The 13631-nt window shown below is 41.8% G+C and overlaps 1 protein-coding gene across 9 annotated transcripts in view; it reads left to right on the plus strand.

The window, feature by feature from the left end:
- HERC2 (HECT and RLD domain containing E3 ubiquitin protein ligase 2) overlaps positions 1 to 13631 on the plus strand; it is a 100951-nt gene that overhangs the window by 32386 nt on the left and 54934 nt on the right. For 7 of the 9 annotated variants that reach the window (XM_077343412.1, XM_077343417.1, XM_077343419.1 and 4 more), the window contains 18 exons: positions 182 to 352; positions 438 to 541; positions 1208 to 1358; positions 2385 to 2599; positions 4472 to 4604; positions 4852 to 4979; positions 5099 to 5294; positions 5786 to 5922; positions 6564 to 6737; positions 6828 to 6964; positions 7354 to 7505; positions 8348 to 8539; positions 8998 to 9185; positions 10322 to 10514; positions 11341 to 11523; positions 11962 to 12146; positions 13050 to 13197; positions 13295 to 13491. In XM_077343412.1, coding sequence (XP_077199527.1) covers positions 182 to 352; positions 438 to 541; positions 1208 to 1358; positions 2385 to 2599; positions 4472 to 4604; positions 4852 to 4979; positions 5099 to 5294; positions 5786 to 5922; positions 6564 to 6737; positions 6828 to 6964; positions 7354 to 7505; positions 8348 to 8539; positions 8998 to 9185; positions 10322 to 10514; positions 11341 to 11523; positions 11962 to 12146; positions 13050 to 13197; positions 13295 to 13491 — 2984 coding nt within the window. The remainder of the gene's footprint in view (positions 1 to 181; positions 353 to 437; positions 542 to 1207; positions 1359 to 2384; positions 2600 to 4471; positions 4605 to 4851; positions 4980 to 5098; positions 5295 to 5785; positions 5923 to 6563; positions 6738 to 6827; positions 6965 to 7353; positions 7506 to 8347; positions 8540 to 8997; positions 9186 to 10321; positions 10515 to 11340; positions 11524 to 11961; positions 12147 to 13049; positions 13198 to 13294; positions 13492 to 13631) is intronic. The other 2 variants (XM_077343415.1, XM_077343418.1) reach the window with 2 other exon arrangements.

A 13631-nucleotide genomic window follows, 5' to 3' on the forward strand; every position in this document is an offset into this window, starting at 1 on the left:
TAAAATTCATACCACACTTGCTTTTTTAAGCATAAATTTTAGCTTGTTTTTGAAATTTCTGAAGCATGTAGGCTAAGAATTTAAGGTTACAGCACATCGTCACAGAAAGGCAACACTGTTGGAATTCTCATGTTATTGTGCGGGCCGTAGAAATAACATCATATTTTCTTTCAACTGTCAGGTTCCTTCTTTACAGGACAGAATTGCAGAAATAATGAAGAAGTTACACTTATACGGAAAGCTGATCTGGAGAACCACAATAAAGACGGCGGCTTCTGGACAGTGATTGATGGCAAAGTGTATGACATAAAGGATTTCCAAACTCAGTCGTTAACTGGGAGCAGCATTCTTGGTGAGATTCATTTCCCCACTAAATAGATTTGCTCCAGCACTTCCTTCTGTGTTGTCTTCTGAATGATTCCTGTTTTCTCCTTTAGCTCAGTTTGCGGGAGAAGATCCAGTTGTTGCTTTGGAAGCAGCTTTGCAATTTGAAGATACAAGAGAATCAATGCATGCCTTCTGTGTTGGCCAGTATATGGAGGTAAAACTTAAGGGAAGCAGTCTCCAGTTTGTGTAGTTCATTCCTGTCTTTCAGAATGCTGGGATATGGATCTTAAGGGATGACCTGTCTCTGCCTCTTCTGTTGTACTGAGGTGTTGTGAAGATTTCATTCGGTTAAGGGACTGATGCAACTGTATGTGAGTGCGTGTTTAAAGAAAATATCTGCTCTGATGATGCACAGGCACTTCAGAGCTTTGTGCAGATAATACTGTCAGGGGCCTTTTATTGGTCTAAGGCTACAAATAAACTACTGTCAGAGTCCTGTGGTTGTTCCACAGTATGTGGACTATGGTCTCATGTACTGCTTCTGCAGTACTCTAAGTACATTGATTATCAGTTTTAAAGCAAATTCTGATCTTTTTACTTTGAGGTAAGAATCTCAAAACCTGTGTTATTAATCTTTTGCTTTCTCTCTCAGGAGATATAAAATTTAGCCTGGGGAGAAATTTTTTCCACAGTACAGCTATAAGCTGTTCTCTGTGGTCCTTACTAACCTTTTCTGCCACCTTTTCCCCTGTCTTTAACGTGTTCCAGAGTCCAAAGAATCTCAAGCAAATAGAATTCAGTTATTGCTAGTCATGGGTAGTGCTTGATGTGTTGTGGAGACTTGGTTTTAAACTTAAATCTGATGTTGCTTCCATTACAGCCTGACCAGGAAGTAATCACTACACCAGATATTGGTAGTCTGTCGTCGCCTCTCATAGATACCGAAAGGAACTTAGGGCTGCTTCTTGGACTGCATGCTTCCTATCTTGCAATGAGTACACCACTTTCTCCTGTGGAGGTTGAATGTGCCAGTAAGGATACCTTTACTTTAATTAAAAAAACATTTAAAAATTCACAGTTTGGAGATACAGTGGGCTTTGACCTGTTTTTGTGGGCCTGTGACTTAATGTCCCTCTGGCTCGATGATAGCTGTAACCTCTGATAAAGGTGAAGTCACACAATTTCTGTGAGCAAATATGAAGCTTCAGAATGGATCAAATATACTACAGCAATTTCTCAGTATGTACAGAGGACATCAGTGCAGGTTAAAGCACTGAAGTGAAAACAGAGAAGCAAGGAGGTCAGTTAACTCTGAAGAAGTTACATTCTTCATGGAGCCTTTTGGTATGATGACAGACTTTGACTGTGAACGTTGGTAATGCAACTGTGCATAAAAACTCTCCATTCTTGGAGAAATAATTGTCCTATTGCGCATTAGCACGTATTTATGACACAAAAGTATCTTGTCTGAAAAATGAAATGAATTACCTATGCAAGAAGTTCAGGGCTGAGGGAAAGATTAAGAATGTGGGCTATACTGGAGTCACTGGTAAGGGTAGAGGGTGGGGGTGGGGGCGCTATGTCTTACTTGTAGACTGCATGCTTTATCTGATGTTCAATCTTTGGAGTCTCCAGAATAAAGCAAAATAGCTGTAGATAGCTGGGGGAGACCTGCTGCCCAAGAGTCTGGAGACCTGCTGCCATCTTGATAGATTGAGCTTGATTAGTGGTCTAGCCCAGTAAAAGCCACATACTTAAAGTGACATAAACAACAATAATTGCTTTAAATGACTTGTGACAAAAATTATGTAAGGCAATTTTGGCCTCTCTGTAGCAGACTCAGGATGGGCCCTGCGGCAGATGGAAAGGTTTTTGAAGGACTTCCATGAAAATTTAATACTGATCTCTCATGTAACTTTGAAGATACCCCATCATCTTCTGAATAGTTAAATACCCGTTTAAACTGAGAGTGGTGTTTTCACCCTTGTAGCAAGTCAGAATAGCTAAAGTACTATGACCAGATTTTCCATTGAATGTCATTTTTTTTCTTTTTATAGAATGGCTAAAATCTTCTATTTTTTCTGGAGGCTTGCAAACTAGTCAAATACATTACAGTTACAATGAAGAAAAGGACGAAGACCACTGCAGCTGTCCTGGCAATACCACTCCTAACAAATCAAAGCTGTATTCCCATCGACTCACCCTCAGCGACCACTCACAACCATTTCTGCAAGCTATAGCAGACAACAGTATCCAGGACCATACTGTGAAGGTACTGTTAAGGACAGGGGCTGGCCACCTGGGGACTTCTCCCTTCCATTCCCATGGAAAGGTTGTGTCATTCAGATAATGGGAATGTTAGCATTTGAAAGCACTGCACATTAGAAGAATCCATTAGATTATGGAGCACATTGGAAATGATCCCTTCACTACTGCTCAGAGTATGAACTGGGACCTGTTTGCAGGCCATTGTTTTTCAAATCTGTGCAAGGAAGGGTAGGAGCTGATTCCCCCCCCCCCATTACAGGGGAAGAGTGGGTATAATAAGCTTCACTACAGAAGCTGACAGCCAGTAAGGTCCTAAGTTAACCGGCAGTGGGGTTCTTTAAGGAAGCTGTATGGTTCCTGAGTGGATGATCTGATCTTGGGGAAGTCCTTTTCCCCTTTTCCTTGCCACTATAGATAGGTAAGTCCGAACCATGTTGTGAGCAGTGCTGCAAGTCAGGTCAGGGACTGGAGCCTAGCCTCCAGTGTTTGTCCTGTTTCTCTTCCAGGCACCTGTCAGTTCTTTCCCTTAGTTCTGGAAGCACGGCCGGTTCTGGCCGTTCACTGATCACGGTGGAACAGCAGCGGCAGGCTTGACCAGGCAGTGATATCAGGGCTCTCTCAGCCTCACCCACCCCACAGGGTGTCTGTTGTGGGGAGAGGAATGGGAAGACAACTGTAAGCCGCTTTGAGCCTCCTTCGGGTAGGGAAAAGCGGCATATAAGAACCAACTCCTCTTCTTCTTCTTCTGATTCATCCTTCGCATACCCTGACTATATCAAGCAATAGGCTCATGGCATCTGTGGCTGTGTCCCCCCCCCTTTTATTTTGCAATTGTAAAGTAGTGCTTGGAAGGGCATAAATGTGGGAGATTTGAAGCACGCTGTTCATTGTGCTGTCTGTTCCAAAACAATTCTTCTTTGCACTGTATAATTGCAGTCAGTAACTTTTTATTGGCATAAAACAAATACAGATGCAGCTAAAAAGATGCAGCTAGACAATAAGATAAGCCATGGGATTACATAACCGAACAAATTTTAGAATGATAAAACGAGCCATAAAATATAAAATGCAAGAGAGACCACATATTATAAGAGCATCTTAGCTAAGACTCTGGCAACGATAATAAATAAATTTTATTTATAGCCTGCCTTTCCTGGGGAGCAATTTTTATTTATTTACAGCATAGAATCGGGCAGCTTTCAAGTAATGTTCTGCTGTAGTTAGCTGCATTCATGAGATAATCATGTTGTAGTCAACAATTATAGAAAACAGGTAGGCTGTATGTCAAGCCTTCAAATTATTATTGTTTCCCACATACTGTACTTGTTTATTATACTTCCAAAAAATGCTAAACCTTGGGCTCATACTCCAAAAGATATGCAAAGAAGGTAATGGAAGGACAAGGAATTTTCAGTTACCTGACCCAGAGGGATGTAGGGTATTTAACAGGAAGGGACTAAATACTTAGCATAATATTGAGGTTTATTTTTTTTAATAAATTGAAATTATTTATTTTGCTTTGGTTGAACCTTTATTTGAAATTCCTGGGGCTGGGCCACTTGATTTCATGGCCTTATCCCCACTGTTCACAATTTTATTTTCTGTATGCAAAGATCACTTGTGAGGAGAGTCTTTATTGTTTAGGTTTGATCTGGCGGATCATACAGGCAGCACAGGTAAAATTGGAGCACATTTGGGGATATATGTGAATTTGTTAGCCCAGTTATAAGGTTTGAAATGGCGATCAGTTACATAGCCTGAAGTAATTGTGTAATTCTTAAACCTTTCTTATACTTGTATAATTTTGTTTAAAACTGCAGTGTGTGGATTATTAGTCTGTAGTGATGTTCTTTTAAATGTACACATCTGTGTTCAGGACTTCCTATGCCAAGTGGAGCGCTACTGCAAACAGTGCCATTTGACTACGCCAATAACATTCCCTCCAGAACACCCAGTAGAAGAAGTTGGACGCCTGCTGTTATGTTGCTTGCTGAAGCATGAGGATTTAGGTATCTGTTTTTAGGATAAAAATGCTTTTCAGTTCTTACTCTAATACAGGGATAGTCAAACTGTGGCCCTCCAGATGTCCATGGACTACAATTCCCAGCGTTTGCTGGCAGGAACTCATGAGAATTTAGTCTGGACTACCCCTGCTCTAATAGCATTAATTTGACTACCCCTGCTCTAATAGCATTAATATATATAATTTATATATTTATATATTTACGTTTACACTGATCTCTCTCTTTCATAAAGGTCATATAGCGCTGTCTCTTGTTCATCCTGCTATGCTAGGAGTCGACCAAGTTAAGCACCGAACACTTCCAAAATCTGTAGCAGATGTATGCCGTGTTGTTTACCAAGCAAAATGTTCACTGATCAAAGTAAGTATTAAAAACATTCCTTGTTTCTTCAGCTCTACTAGCTGTTTCAATCCTCTCTGATTCTCTGGCCTGGATTGTTTACTTAACGACATGATACCTCTTTGCTATGTTACTCTCAGACTCACCAGGAACAAGGGAGGTCTTACAAAGAAGTCTGTGCTCCTGTTATTGAACGCTTGAGATTTCTCTTCAATGAATTGCGCCCAGCAGTGTGCAATGACCTCTCCATTATGTCTAAGCTTAAAAGTCTAAGTTCTTTGCCTCGATGGCGAAGAGTCGTTCAGAAGATAATTAGAGAGAGAAGAAAAAAGAGAGGTAAGAATGTTTTAAAATGCACACTATGTTTTCATAACAAAATTTGAATCCAATAGCACCTCGGAACTGAGGAAATGTGCCTGCTCATGCCTTGAATAAATCTTTGTTGGTTTTAAAGGTGCCATTGCACTCAAAATATGCTGTGCTTCTTCAGACCAGCACGGCTACCCCTTGAATCTATATGTTTTTTAAGGTAATGTTGTGGTGGAATGGACAGGATTTGAGTCCAGTGTCATCTTGACGACCTTCAAGCTGTGTGCATGAAAGCTCACATCTTGCATAAGACTTTGCCGGTCTTAAAGGTGCCATTGGACACACAGTTTGTCCTGCGACTTCAGCCCAATGTGGCTACCCACCTGAATATGTCTTTGTGGTGGAATGCAACGAATAACTTGTTTCGTTCTCAAGGAAGAAGCTTGCATCTAACACTGTGCCAGGATTACTGGAGGTATTCAGTGATGGTGTGTGGTCTTTCTTTGTTTTGCTTCTAGTCCCCAAAAAGACTGAATCCTCTGATGTAGAAGAATCCAAAATTGGTAATGAAGGAAGTGATTTGGAGGAGCCCTGTGTCATATCCCACAGCCCTGTGACAGTTGATAAAAGACCCTTGCCAGTCAAATCGCCTAAGGTAGTGCTTGTAGTACTTGTCCTGAATATACATATAACCGCACAGTGGTCCTTGTACATCTGAAACATGTATACATGACAGGAGAATACCAAGCAGCTCATATGATGATTGCTTTGATATTGCTTTTTGAAGTGGGCTGCATAAGCTGTATCTGAGGACCCACATTTGCTTTCATTATACTTCCTCTAAGCTTCTATAAGGGAGCGGGTAAATCATGTATGTGAGAATACATACGGGGAATCCTTGTCACAAACTAGCATGTTTTGTGACTGTCTGTATGATGGCTGGATAGCATGCACAACTTGTTTTTTCGCCATGTGAGGAGGATCTTGGAATATCTATGTGAATTGATTCTGGATGGCTTTCCTTGTACATGCTCTAAAGGTAGCTTTTAAATGCAGATGTTGAACTTTCCTTGGCTGCAGCTAAAAATGATCATAGTACATGCTGGCAGTTACATTCTGATTAAATATCTAAAGAAGGAATAAGTGTTGGAGGTTATAGAAGGTTAATTCTGTGCAGCCTTGGGCTTTAAGTTCCTAAAAGTTTCTATATAAAAGTACTAACGCAGAGCAAAAGCCATATTCAAACTGACTGCTATTAATTTGAGTGTGAATGTGAATATGCTTCTCATTTCCTAGGATAAATGGCAGCCACTGATAAATACAGTCACAGGTGTTCACAAGTACAAATGGCTGAAACAAAATGTCCAAGGCTTATATCCCCAGTCTGCTCTTCTCAACACCATTGTTGAGTTTGCTCTGAAAGAAGAACCTGTGGATGTAGAAAAAATGAGAAAGTGTTTACTGAAGCAGGTAAAACTTGTCTGGTGTCAGGTGGGGGGTGTCTTACTTCTCGGGCCACCGACAAAGATATCACAATTTTATGTCTCTGTTACCTTGCAGCTAGAAAGAGCAGAAGTTCGTTTAGAGGGGATAGATACCATTCTGAAGTTGGCAACCAAAAACTTTTTACTGTCTTCTGTGCAATACTCTATGTTCTGTGGATGGCAACGGCTTATTCCAGAAGGAAGCAACATAGGGTAACTTCTTCTCCCATCCATTCCAATCTTGGTCCTTTTTGTGTACTTTTCCTGTTCTATGCTGGCAGGACAGAGGGTCAACCACAGAGGTTTCAGAGCTATCACAAGAGGACATGCTCCTCTGCTCTTGCCCCTGGGGAAAAGCTCCAGTGTGATGTATGAGGGCAAAGCAAGAAAGGGGGAACTAAGGTATAGCATTTTATGTGCCACAGGAGCACCCTATTAACTTCAGAGACAGTACCAAATTTGCACCCACAGACTGTTATGAGAGTGGGACTGGGGGGGGGGGATGGAATTGAGAAGCCAAATCTTTCTGTCTTGTTTGAGATGCTGTTATTGAACTATCATTTTTTAAATGCTGAACTTGCTTTTGTTTCAATCAACACAAGGGAACCTCTAACAGATTGCTTAAAGGATGTTGATTTGATTCCACCCTTCAACCGCATGCTGCTGGAAGTTACCTTTGGAAAGTTGTATTCGTGGGCTATTCAGAATGTTCGGAACATATTGATTGATGCTAACAGCAGGTTTAAAGAATTAGGTGAGTACAACAGGTCTGTGTTGTAGGCCGCCTTCTGAGAACCTCTTCTGTTTACTCTGGTGTATTTTAGTGAGGTGCAACCTGCTGGAATTCCGTGATGCTACAGAAGTGCTTCTGTGTTTAGCTTGTGGAGTATCTGGTGTTTGGCTCTTTGCTCATAGCCAGCAGGTGCTAGTAGTGAGTTGATATGTGTGAATTTGTCAGTGCTCTTCCATATTGTTTGAGTTTTCCACTAGGTGGATGAAGTAAAGCAACGGTTCTCAACCTTGGGGTTGCGACTCCATTTGGGGTTGCTTGGTCCCTTCCCCAGGGTCGTCAGGTTGCCCGGCAGCGCACGAGGCGGCAGAGCCATGGCAGTGGCCACCTTGATTGTTGTGCGCATGTGCGCACGCATTCCCACACCATCTGCATGCACGCGCTGCTGCACCAGCCACCGCCGAAGTTGGGGTTGTGGTGAAGAAAAGGTTGAGAACTGGTGAAGTAAAGCATGAAGAGGTGACAGAATTGCCATTCTTATGTTTATATCCTGAGTGGAGTCAGTAGCTTTGACTAATACTCCTTTGGATTGTAGAAAAGAGTTACTGAGGAAGGGTAAGAGAGATGCCTTTAAAAAGACCTGCAATTATAATTCAGCTGAAGTGTTGTTAGGTGAATCAATTTCTTCCTTAGATTTCATTGGAAATATCTGAAAGCAGAAGGAAATAGTACCAACTTAGAAGTGAACAGTGGTCTCCTAAATAGGCAAGAGTTAAGCCTGTGACTTTTAGAAAACTTGAGCTGATAAACAACTGCTTGAATTTATTTGCTAAAAGCTATTCTTTCTCTCTCCCCCCACCCCCCAGGGATCCAGCCTGTTCCTCTGCAGACCATTACCAATGAGAACCCCGCAGGACCAAGTCTTGGGACCATTCCCCAAGCACGTTTCTTGCTGGTCATGTTCAACATGTTAACCTTACAGCATGGCGCAAACACCCTGAACCTTCTCCTCAACTCAGGCATGCTGGCATTGACACAAACCACATTGCGGCTGATAGGTAAACATTTGCTGCTCTGATAAGCTTATCTTGCCTTCAATTCACTGGTTGTTAAAGACTTCAGAACACTTTCTGCATGCCTCTTCGGACAATTCTGTCTTGTTTTAAATAAGCCATGCATAAGCATCTTTGTAGGGACTTTGCCGAAAGACTTGCAGTGCTAAAACAAGTAGAAGCAACTGGTTCTCACAGATATTCTGTCGATCACAGTGGGATGAGGAGGGATCTTGTGTGATAGGCTGTCAGTGTTAATTCAGCCTCTGGCTGCTTTCTGTTTGAGGGTCCCTAATTCCCCAGTGATGCTTATTTGTTTTGTCCTAGTGTGTTTATTCTGGATTGTGCCAATTCTTCATCTCCCCCCCCCCCCAACTTGTATATATGCTGTGCATATTTTACAGTATTATACTAGCTTATCTGTTAGCAGCATCTGCGTTTCAATACATCTTTTACTGAATCAGGGCCTAGTTCAGACAACATTGAAGAAGACATGCTTGCTTCATCCCGTGGTGCTTCGGCTACTGTCCTGGAAGAGTCAAGAAAGGAGATCACTCCCGTTCAACTCCCTGTATCAGGGCCAGAACTGGCAGCCATGATGAAGATTGGCACCAGAGTTATGAGAGGCGTAGATTGGAAATGGGGTGATCAGGTACTCACTATTTTGTTTTATTTCTATCTCACTTTTCTACCTTAGAACTCCAGGCAAAGTGTGTTGGGTTCCCTAAACAGTCGTCCATCCTGGCATTGCTTTATCTGTAGCAGAGTTATGATGTCATAGGTATAGCAGAGTGCTGATGTCATGTTGCCCCCCACCATCTGATGCTAAATGGGCTTTCTCAGTCACGGCGCAAAAATATTGGAACTCCCTCACAAGAGAGATTAGTCTGTCTTTATCAGTGTCCTTCACCGGCAGGCAGGTGAAGACATTTTTGTTTCATTTGGCATACTACAAATAACAGTTATCGTTCCTTCTTGGCTCTGGTATGTTTGTGAATTATTTTGCAGTATTAAATACTGTTCTTAATTGTTCAGATGTATTAATGTTTTTATGCTTGCTGCCTTGGAGAACCTGATGGAGTGGAAAGGTGGCATTAAAATGTTTTAAATAAATGCACTGGCCCTTCCCTCAGTGTTATTCACTCATTTTGCTTGAGCTCACCCACATAATTAGTTTTCACTCACATATTTATTTATGTTTGGATTTATTTCCTGCCGCTTCTGACCATGGCTGGGTTGCAACCAGTTTACAGTCAAAAACATAGTACATTCTGGTTAAAATAATAAAAACCCCAAATTACGGTAACACCCAACAGATAGCAGCAGAGATACAAGTACAGCACTTCCCTGTAATGGCAAACTCTGGCTACATGATCTCCCCCATCACAGGGCCCATACAACAAGGGGGATGAAGATGTACAGCGTTTGATTATACGGACATCAGTAGAAGGGGGACTCAAGCTCTTCCAGCCCTAGCCCTGACCAAACGCCTGATGGAAGAGTTCTGTCTTACTGGCCCTGTGGAACTGCAACAGTTCTGACAGGGTGCTCAGCACTTCTGAAACTTTATTATGTTCCTACAATATAATATTTCTACAATGTATTCCTATAATAATGCTGGTGTGCCCATTGTTAGGTTTTGACGTCTGCTCCTTTACTGCCTGCACTCCTTTGATAGTTAGTTAGCAGGATGCTGGATAACACAACTTTTTGTTGCTGTGGCGTCCTAACACAGCTCCCGCGTCCTTTGTTGACTTCTTTTGATTGTTGACTTGATGTACCCTTCAGGATGGACCGCCTCCAGGCTTGGGTCGTGTGATTGGAGAATTGGGTGAAGATGGTTGGATTAGAGTGCAGTGGGACACTGGCAGCACCAATTCCTACAGAATGGGGAAAGAGGGAAAGTATGACCTCAAGCTGGCTGAACCCCCACCTGCTTCTCAGCCTGCAACAGAAGACTCAGATACAGAAGATGATTCCGGTAAGCCAGTTCCATGTTGAACATGGGGAAAGTCTTTGCCAGTGGCCAATCCGAATGTATCTTGTACTCCCTCCCAGCCCCAGGAATTAAGTGCAAGTTATTTAGTGGGGAAATGTATGGGACAATAAAAGCTGTGTCATCCAGTATGCTGTTAAGCATTTGGCTCTACCCGAGCTGAAAAAATTACCTTATTGGTATTTGTTGGTTGTTCTTTCAGTTGGATTTGGGGGAGGGGGTGTATTTTTAGCTACTGATCATAACCAGTCTTGGATAATCCTGGAAAATTTGGAATTATCCAAGAAAACAGGATAACTGTAGTTGAATAGCATTTAAAGAGAATGCCCTCCCTCCCTTTAAATGCTGTTTGGGATGATGCTGCAGCTTCAAAAAGGATTTAAAGGGACTGTAATCCCTTTGAATGCCTTTGGCTCCGTTATAGCCTATGGGGGGACCCTTATAGTCAGTGATCTCCATAAACTGTATCTCTCTGGGAGTATGCAGGGGCCTTGGGGAATGGGCTGCTTTTTCAGACACCACATTTTCAGCATAGCTTCTGATGCCTCACTACTCAGAAGACCCCCCCCCCCAGTTGCAAAAATATTTGACCAGGGGATCCAATTCTGTGCACTTCCAAAGAGGGTGTGCCCATCTTCCATTATTTCCAATGGAGGGAAAAACATCAAAGAAGCAGAGACAGCAACAAGCGCTCCTTACCTTTGGGTAGAGCCAAAATTGCTACTGGACTCCAATCTAACTGTTTATGTAGCACCTTAACCTGCCAGTGTATATAATTGCGTGCTGTCATTTATGTTGACTTTTGCTTCAGAAGGAGAACAAGTTGAAAGAAATCTCCATCCTACTTCCATGATGCTGACAAGCACAGTGAACCTGCTGCAAACTCTCTGCCTGTCTGCTGGCGTCCATGCTGAAGTCATGCAGAATGAAGCCACCAGAACTCTGTGTGGGCTGCTTCGCTTACTGGTAGAGAGTGGAACTATAGATAAATCAAGTAGGTACTTGTGTCACCTGCATCCCATGCCTTATGGCAGTATCAATAAGCCCCTCTCTGAGTTGCTGAAGTTTAAATGATGGATGTTGTTCTGTGGCTGCCATTGCATGCCTTGAGATCGCTGAACTGAGTGCCCCCTTAAAAGCAAACGCTTGCGTGTGTAATTGATTCCCCACTACTTCACTTTCATATATCCCCCTCCCCCCAGATTTTAGAGCTCATTATTATGACTGGCTAAAGGGAAGAAAGGATAAAGTATAATACCCAATTGTGTAGAAGAATGCAGCAAACAATATGATAAGAGCTATTTGATTGCAACTAGTTTCTTAAGAGCATTAGTCTGTAGAAAAGCATTCATAAGTCATCTTTTGCACAAATTTAATAATGCTGGCCAGAGAGGAGCGTTTAATAAATTCTTTTTTTATTACTTATTTCTAGCTTCTTTGCCAAATACCTTGGTTAATAAAGAACAGCACAGGATATGGTGTACCTTGGGATTCATCCGAAGTATAGCACTTATGCCTCAGATGTGCAGCACTCTTAGTACATCACAGTGGATCACTCTGCTAATGAAAATTGTCGAGGGGCATGAATCCTTCACTGCAGCTTCTCTCCAGCGACAGGTAATGCATTACTTTACGGGAGGTGCTCACTGAATTTTTAACAGTCAGTGGCTTGAGTTACATGGGCTTTCTAAAGCTCGGCTTCTTGTGTGCTCACTTAAAATCATTACTATCCCATCTTTCAATCAGAAAAAAGATATCCAAAGCAGCTTTTAAAATACTATTAAAAACCAAAATGCTGTATGTAAATTTGAATTGTATTGAAATCAGAACAGCAGCAACTGGTCAGAGAGCAGACAGAAATGTTTGAGGCACGTCTTCAGGTTGACTGGCAATGAGACCTCTTAAGAAATCCTCTTACCAAATGACTAAGCAGGATGACTAATATTGCTTCATACATCCCACATATGAAAATGATGCTGAGAATATGGTTTATGGGGCCAAATTTTGCTGGTTGGGAATGCTTAGGCATTGGCCTGAACTGAAAAGACCATGTTACTAGTTCCACATGTCCAAGGTAGCTTCAGGAGCAGCCTCAATGTTGTGGCAAATATCTTCTGAAACTCTGGAATTTGGACATCAGTTTTGGCATGGCATGACAGGTCTGCTATTGAAAGATAAAAGGTAAGAAATTTCTCTGGTGAAGTAGCTTTTTTAGATCCCTGCCATTCTCCTTCTACCAAACCAAACTTGTGTGCATAAAACACAGTGCTTCTTCCAGATATGAACTGTAAAATTCTGTAATTAAACCTCACCCATTACAACCTCCTTTCCTCTCTCAAAATCTTTTATTTTGATACCTTCTGAGGAAAAGGGGCTTAATTTTTTTGTAAAAAAGAGGAGAATTAGAGGCCATTTTAGCAAGCTTATTTAATCTAGTATGTAATCTTTTTATTCTTAATTGATGATGGGCATTTCCCCAGTAATTGAGAGTGTCTCTCTTCCTCCCTCCTCCTGCTTTAGATCCTTGCAGTGCACTTACTACAAGCAGTGCTTCCCTCCTGGGATAAAACCGAAAGATCAAGGGATATGAAATTTCTTGTGGAAAAATTGTTTGGGTTCCTGGGTAGCCTCCTTACAACTTGTTCTTCAGATATCCCACTGCTCAGAGGTAAAAGAAAATTTATCTTATAACACGGGATTTTATTCTCTCTCTCAAAATACTGTTTGTGTTCAGGTTTTCCCTTGTCTCTTTCTGTTTTGGTCAGAATCTACTCTGAGGAGGAGGAAAGCCAGGCCTCAGGCCTCTCTTACGGCAACTCACAGCAGTACTCTGGCCGAAGAGATAGTGGCCCTGCTGAGGACATTGCATTCGCTGAGCCAGTGGAATGGCCTCATAAACAAGTACATCAACTCTCAGCTAACCTCCATCACCCACATCTTTGCAGGAAAACAGTCAGAAGGGGTAGTTCCCGCATTTTCAAAATAAACTCATTTTTTAAAATTTAAAACGAGCAACTGTTAAACCAGTAATGCATCCTTTTATTTAATGTATTATAGATCCTTTCTGTAAAACAATTTGTTTTTCTTCAACGTTAAATTGGC

The sequence above is a fragment of the Paroedura picta genome, chromosome 6 (assembly GCF_049243985.1).
Source record: "Paroedura picta isolate Pp20150507F chromosome 6, Ppicta_v3.0, whole genome shotgun sequence".
NCBI classification, from domain to species: domain Eukaryota; kingdom Metazoa; phylum Chordata; class Lepidosauria; order Squamata; family Gekkonidae; genus Paroedura; species Paroedura picta.